This window comes from Salvia splendens, chromosome 13 (assembly GCF_004379255.2).
Source record: "Salvia splendens isolate huo1 chromosome 13, SspV2, whole genome shotgun sequence".
NCBI classification, from domain to species: Eukaryota; Viridiplantae; Streptophyta; class Magnoliopsida; order Lamiales; family Lamiaceae; genus Salvia; species Salvia splendens.
Window position 1 is genome coordinate 17,268,060 of NC_056044.1, and position 7,854 is coordinate 17,275,913.

The 7,854-nt window shown below is 53.4% G+C and overlaps 1 protein-coding gene across 1 annotated transcript; it reads left to right on the plus strand.

Annotated features, from left to right (window-relative positions):
• Positions 1-3,855: 3,855 nt before the first annotated feature.
• Positions 3,856-4,377, plus strand: LOC121760611. Its single transcript, XM_042156252.1, has one exon. It carries the CDS (start codon positions 3,856-3,858, stop codon positions 4,375-4,377), a length of 522 nt encoding a protein of 173 aa, XP_042012186.1.
• The last annotated feature ends 3,477 nt before the right edge of the window (positions 4,378-7,854 follow it).

Sequence of the window (7,854 nt, forward strand, 5' to 3'; positions counted from 1 at the left end):
AAACGATGCGCTTGCCGCTCCCGAGGTGCCCGAGACGCCCGAGACACCCTCCATTTTCGCGCCACCCGGTGCACCCGACGTGCCTGATTCGACCGAATTGGCCGAGACACCCTCCATTTCCGCAGCACCCGATGCACCCGCTGTGCCCGAGGCTCCCGAGCCACCCGAAATACCCGCCGTGCCCGAGACTCGTGAGGCACCCGATACACCCGAAACACCTCCCATTTCCGCGACACCCGATACACCCGGCGTGCCCGAGACTCCCGCAATGGCCGGGATGGCCGACATGGCCGGGACGCCCGTGGTACCCGACGTGCTCGAGGCTCCCTCGACGCCTTCAACGGCCACAGTGGCCGAGATATCAGCGGGTCCCACCGTTAGAATGCCCCTCGGCTCCGAGTTCGGGGTTCGGCTGATGTCGTTCGAGTCCTCACCACGTCCCATGAAGACATGGGATAGATGGTCACCCGAGATAGGCTTCGACCAACTTCCTACCTTCCCGGGCTGGGGTCGACTAGTTTCAAAAGAGTCCCGGAGTCTACGGGTTCTCCCCCTCTCAAGAGGAGGGAAATCCTCGTAGGAAGGTGTCGAGGACTCCAAGACCATTGGCACCGGTGATTCGTTGGCCGTCACTCGTAGAGGAGTTAGCTCAACCGAAGGGTGTTCAATCTCCGACTTGTTAGGGGCAATAAGAGGTTGAGCCGCCATGTTGTCTAGCATTTCCGCCATGTCCATGGAGGCAAGGTGAAGAATGTTGTCCTTTTTCCCATCCATTTCGGACCCATCAACCAAAGCACCATGTGACTCATCAAGATGGTAAGGAATTATATGGCTTTCCAAAAGAGAGTTTGTTTCTTTTGCCAAATCAGGGTTGCTGACTATTGTGTCTCCCAAGGATCCATTTGCAGCACATGTGACACCTCCACAAGGTTGGTAAGGGACAAAGGAGCTTTCCAAAAGAGATTTTGTACCTTTATCCATATATGGCAAGTTGACTACTCCTTCCACCATGGGGTGTTGTGCATCACGTGATATAGCAAGGGGGGTTGGGGAGGCGTACCAGGTTGAGTCATCACTTGCTCCAACGGTCGGCTGACCGCCGCCGGCGTCATGAATTTCGCCGGAAATTTGAACGGGGGATGTAATCTCGCCGGCATTGTCGCCGGAGTCTAGACCAATGGCAATTCTCTCATCCTCTTCAACATAGGTGACGTTAGTGACCTCACTCCCGGGTGGAACCACCTTCGTGTCGCGGCCGGGACTCGCCGGAAAAAAGGATGTTTTGCATTTTGGGCTTCCAACCGGAGAGCTACCTTCGGCCCCAAAGTCGATCTTCTTCCGGAGTTGCTTGTCTTCCGGCATGGGAGAGAGTACAAACCTTTTCCGGCCATCACCTTTGGTGGGAGGGGCTGGGGTACTTTTCCTCTCTTTCACCTTCGTTTTCAAAGTTTTCCTCGCCATTTTCTTGGGGGGAAGGCTCGTGGAGGCAGCCTCTTCCGACGCGAACGTCATTTGCTGGACCAAGGGAGGGGCCTCGGCCGCACGGAGAACCATTTGCTGGTCCGAGATGGTACGGGGTTCCTCGGACCCCGGAGGAGGATCCGGTGGGTGTTCCGGCATGGTTGATGGAGAGTGAAGACACCAACCGAACCGGGGAGTTGGAAGGAGGTTGGTGAGGTGTGGAGATGAACGGAAGGTCGGCGTGGGGGGGTGGTCGAAAGGTGGATTATCGTTCAAAAGGGGGAATTGCTAGAGAGAAGGGAGAGCATCTCTCTCTAGAACACGTTTTTCGATCAGCCTATGTAACGTATCAAACAAGATTATTATGAAGATCCTCACGTCTAGGCTCACCCCCTTCCTACCAAAGGTTCTCTCTCCAAACCAAAGTGGTTTCGTTAAAGGAAGGCTTCTCAACGACAACGTCCTCCTTGCACAAGAAATGTTCCATGAGCTCTATCGTAGCAAACCAGCACCAAATGTTGCCCTTAAGCTGGATATGGCGAAAGCCAACGACCGGGTTCAGTGGCCCTTTCTGTCCAAAGTACTTAAGCAAATGGGCTTTCCCGAGCCGTGGATCAAGATGGTGGAGAGATGCATAGGCTATTGTTGGTTCTCGGTCTTGGTTAATGGTGCGCCCACGGGATTCTTTAAGTCTACCAGAGGGTTGCGACAGGGAGACCCCATCTCACCGACCCTGTTCGTTAATGCCGCCGACTACTTATCTAGAGCCCTCGACAATTTGATCCTTGGGAAGAAAGAAATGACTTTCAAATCTACCCGGGCCAGCACTGAGGTTAGTCACCTTGCTTACGACAATTGAAAGCTTGCCTTGATGATTACACGGCTGTCTCGGGTCAATTGATAAACCTAACGAAGAGCAACTTTTTCATCATGGAGAACAATGAAGGACATGCGGCCATTGTAGAAACAGAAGGGAGATTCTCTAGAGGTACGTTCCCCCTCCTTTATCTTGGAGTCCCCATTTATAAAGGTGCGAAGCGAACGGACATGTTCCTTTTCCTCCGAGACAAAATCTCAAAACGGATCACGGGATGGGCCCACCGCCACCTCTCATTCGGTGGGAGGCTTACTCTCATCAATAGTACACTTGAAGCTATTCCGATCCATGTATTTCAAGCCATCGAGCCGACCAAAGGGGCCCTCAAGCTTCTTGAGCAACAAATCATACGCTTCTTATGGGGGGATCGGTTGAAGGGAAGAAAAGAACTCACTGGATTGGTTGGGAGCAAGTTTGCCTCCCCACAGCGGAAGGCGGGCTAGGGATCAGACGCTTTGAAGATGTCCTCAAGGCCTTCAATATCAAGCTATGGTGGAGGTTTAGGGAACAGAATTCTCTTTGGGTCACCCACTTATATAGCAAATATTGCACCAAGAAAGTCCCCTTTGACTGGAGCAGTCTCGGGGTAGAAGCAGCCCAACATGGAGGATATTGGCTTCGGCATGGCCATTTGCCCAGGCCCATATCCAATGGATCATTGGTGACGGCAAAGCACTGTTCTGGGATGATATTTGGCTCGGGGATAAACCTCTAAGGGAGAGCTGTATTGACACGAGGGGAAACCCCATGACGCGGGTCTCAGATTTTTGGCTCGACGGCCAGTGGGATCAAGCATGGATTACAATGACCCAACGCCAATCTGGCATCCCGCCCCACATCGCCGAGAATATTTTGAACGTCCCCATTCTCTCGGGGAGTAATGATGTCCCGAGGTGGTGCCTATCCCGGCATGGCAATTTCACGGTCGCCTCGGCATGGGACACAAACCGCACCCGCCGGCCTATCATCCCGGCCCTCGAGGACATTTGGAACAAAGGCCTCACAACATCCATGTCAATATTTATGTGGAGACTAATCCCAAATAGGATCCCGGTTGATGCCAAGCTCCAATGGTGGAACATTAGCTTGGCCTCGAAGTGTCATTAATGCATCTCACACCCAAGGGTCGAAACATTACAACATCTTTTTGTCAGCGGGCAAGGGGCTATCCGAGTCTGGAGATTCTTCGACGAATGGTTCACGGCAGCGAGCCCATCCTCGAGGCAGACACCATCCCGTCGAGATTGGATAAATGGTGAAAGAGATCCAATCGAACTGCAAAAACGCACTTAGCCCGGGTTCTACCTTGCGTCATCTTTTGGTTTCTTTGGGCGGAGAGGAATAATAGCCGACATGATGGAGTTCGGTTCAAGGCGTTTAGTGTTATTTGGCAAGTTCAGTTGCACATCCAACGGCTTGTGGAAGGGGAACGGCTTCGACCGAAACATTTTGTCGGTGTCAATAACACCGGGGTAGTCGCGACACCCCCAAGACCGAGACCGCCGGAGCAGAGAGTCATGGTCACGAAATGGCAGCCACCGGACCCCCCATGGATCAAATTTAATGTCAAGGGAGCCTACATTGAGGTGACAGGTCGATCCGGTGGCGGAGGCATCTTTCGGAATCCTCACGGCAACCTTGTCTCGGCCTTCCTCGCACCATTGGCCGCGAAGTCCGAACTCGAAGCGGAATTGGAGATGATCTGCCGGGACCTCTCCCATGCTAGAGGCTGTGGCCATCGGACATGGGTCGAGACCAGCTCGAGACAAGCCCCGCCTCTGATTAACAAAGGCGAATGGGGACCAGCCAACGTCCGGCACCTCATGGTTAACATTCGACATTTGATGGCCGAGAGCAATAGCCGAATTAGCACCACCCACTACGTTGGCAACAAAGCAGCAGCCCTTCTAGCTCAATTGGGAATTGAAGCCACACTTCGCCAGACCATCGCGGAAGACTCAGCACCTAGGTTACTTCGTGCAATCATCCATCTTGAAAAGTCGGGCACGCCCTACATTAGCCTAAGGGGCGATGGGTGAGTTCCGGCAATTGTTGGACCCGACCGAGTTACCTCTTTGACTTCGAGGATAGTCACGTGAAGTGAAAGCGCCGAGGGCCGTAGAGTACCCAGGTGTCGTACTAGCTTTGGCACGACCTCTCCCTACTCTTGTGGTTTAATTGTCCTAGTGTGTTTTGTAAATAGTTTTGGTCACATAGCCTTAGATTGTTCGGCCCTTTTGTACTTCATGATTGTAATCCTCTTTGGTTTTGAAATATAGGGATGAGGGACCCACGAACCCTCCACCGTGAAGGTGTTTGATTAAAAAAAAAACAGAAGAGGTTACGAATGCGCATTCACAAGATCAATGTAGGGGGGAGAGAACTCTCGGATGACTTGGAGATTAGGAACTCGGCGGTGGAGTACTTCCAAAATCTCTTAGCCCCGGGTCCCCTCACGCTCTTGGAGCCGGACTTGAGCTTGATTCAACGCCTCCCACCATCACGCGAGGTGGTCGCTCTTCCGGAGATAGTGCCCCAGGACCGGATGGCTTCACAGCCACCTTCTTTCAATCATGTTGGGATACGGTTGGTGTGGATGTAGTTGACGCAATCCGACAATTCTTTGGGGGAGCCTTCCTCCCTCGAAGCATCACGACCACGAGCATCGTACTCATCCCGAAGAAGCTCGCCCCGGACTCGTGGAGTGACTACCGCCCTATCAGCCTTTGCAACGTCTCCAACAAGATTATCACAAAAATCCTCACGAGGCGGCTAACTCCCATCCTCCCTACAACGAGAAGGAAGGGTTTAGAGTGAGAAGCTCCTCCTTCTCTCTAACAATCCCCCACCTTACCGCATTGTCCCGCCGGAATCTCACCCCCACCACTTAACCCCGCCTCCCTCACTCCACCATCCACAATCCCGTCGGACGCCCTTCACCCCAAGGCCCCACGGTGAACACTAGCGTCAGCCAACCCACCCTCTTTCCACCCCCTACCCCCCGCTCCTTGGTCTAGATATGCCTGACCCTCCTCCACCGGACCCCGATATTGGGGACGAGGAAGCTCGAACCATTGCGGACCACCTAATGGTCTTTCGGTCGCCCGATGAACCACCTCCCAAACCGACGACCAAAGCCACAAAGTTGAAGGCGGCGAAGAATAGATGCAAAACAAGGATAAACACGCCAGGCCCGCCGTCAAAAGGGAATGGCCGGAAGCGCTTTGTCCCTTCCCCTCTCCCGGAAGACAAACAGCTCCGGAAAAAGCTCTCGTTCGGCAATGACTCCAGTCCCGGCTCCGAGTCACCACGGTACAAAGCGGCCATATTCTCAGAGAGCCCCGGCCATGACACGGAGAAGGATGGCCGTGAGAATGATGAAAATATCCTCGACTGCAAAGGAAAACGTAAAATGGAAAATCTGGCCCTAGAGGACAACGCCGTAGCCGCCGGGGCTTCGCCGGCAGGCCCTCACACCGGTGGCGACTTGATGACCGTTGGAGAAGATACGACCAAAGAATCCGTCACAGTCCCCTCGGATCTTGATGAATCAAGTGAAGCCAAAAGTGCTTTGGAGTGTGCTAGAGTCAACTTACCCGAAATGGCTAAAGGACCAAACATGCTTTGTGAAAGTGCCTTTGTCCCCTACTCTCCCGGGTTGTCACATGCTGCACTACACGCTTCCCTAATAATGCAGCCAAAAAAGAGTTCAATCTTGCAAGTGGCCTCCTTGGACTCGCCGGAACGATTGGACACATGGACGGCGCAGCCTCTCCTTGCCGGAAACCCACCGGAAGATGCCACCTCAATAATGAATCCATCCACAATGTAAGTAGCGGCACTCGAGACCCCCTCGGCCCTCCCGGTCGCCTCTAGCGGGCTCTCGTTGCAGGATTTCCCGCCCCTAGTTCCGGGACGTACTAGGAAGCTCCGAGCGAATTTTGAGGCCGGCGCTCCACAGGCGGTCTCGGCCCCGGCCTGGCCGAGAGCCCAGCCGAAGGGACATAGCATCCGAGACACATCGGCCCCCGGGGGATCATCCGCGACATCTACTAGTAATCAACCACCGAAGGGTGCGTTGGAGGCGCCTTGTTACACCGATGAACCAATGGCTGAAGGTGACAAGCGTGGTGAAATGCATTGCGAGGACACGAAAGGCCCCCAAGCCATGGCGACGGAGAAGCCTCACATGAACCTGATGAACAACAACAAGGTCCAAGGGAAGGAGGAGGTCGCGAAGCACGGGAGCAAGCCGTTCTCCATGGCCGACATGGTCCGAGGCGCACCTAACCCCGATGGCCCGCAAGCCTTCGACCCGGAGAACATCCAAAACATCGGATTTGCATCGATATCCAATGGAGTCCCTTCAATCTACTTCTCCTGGGCTGAAATTCAAAGGCTAGCGACAAACCTTGGGCACGCTATCGTAGGTAAATTTTCACACTCTATTCCGGCTTCGCACCAAATTCTAAAGGCTCTCGAAAAAATTAAATTTCGTTGTGGCTTTACTTGGAAATACATTAATGCTAAACACATTCTTGTGCGATTCGAGGACATTGCGGATTATGCTCGGCTCTTAAGTGGCCCAAAAGGCACGCCGGTTAGGCTTATTGATCGTCACCAGAAGAGAGTTTTCAAATGGTCGCCCGAATTTGATGCATATTGTGAATCACCCATTGCGGCAATTTGGTGCAACCATATCGGTCTTCCCATACATCTCTTTGATCAATCAGCCCTTTTCGCCATAGGAAAGCTGCTTGGAACGCCAATTCAGATTGATCGAGCAACGGCCAACAAATCTCGCCTCTCCTTCGCTCGAATATGCATCGAAATCGACATTACACGGCCACACCCCGAGGAGATCATCTTGGACATATGTGGACGGGAAGTGGTGCAGCAAGTAAAATGGGATAAAATTCCACCGTATTGCGGAGAATGTAAACACGTGGGGCATAGGAGTGAGGTATGTTATGCGGCAAGGCCGTCAGAGCGTCCACCAAAACGGAACTATAATGTAGCCCCACCGAAACAGCCACAACAAGGGGAACGAGGAACCAAGAGCACCACAGTGGAACTGAGACAAAATGAATCCAATACGAAATGGCAACAACAAGGGAAGAACAAAGCCAAGGAAAGTCAGCCAAGTACGAGTTCGAAGGCTAGAGGAGGCAATGGTCCGGGAGGGCTAGGCCCGGACATCATGGGGGACATGCCGGGTGAACATGGCTCGGAGATGGTTCCCTATCACAACAAAAAGGACCGGTACGGGCCCCAAACCCGCAATCAACCGAGAGGCTCGCTCGGTAGAGCATCCTCACTAGAACGAGGGCGGGAAGGTGCCATGCTAGGGAAACTCAAGGATGGCCACGAAGGGACCTCCTTGGCCGGGGAACGAGGGAGATTGAGCGGATCGTATCGACACTTTGATCTTGAGAAGGCCGAAGCAAAAGAGAGGGAAAGCCTCATGAGTTCCAACCGGTACTACTCCCTCATGGCCGATGAAACTTTCGTTGACC

Bases quoted from the DNA above. Each gene is read 5' to 3' on its own strand.
- LOC121760611 (XM_042156252.1), top strand. From the start codon at position 3,856: ATGGTCACGAAATGGCAGCCACCGGACCCCCCATGGATCAAATTTAAT.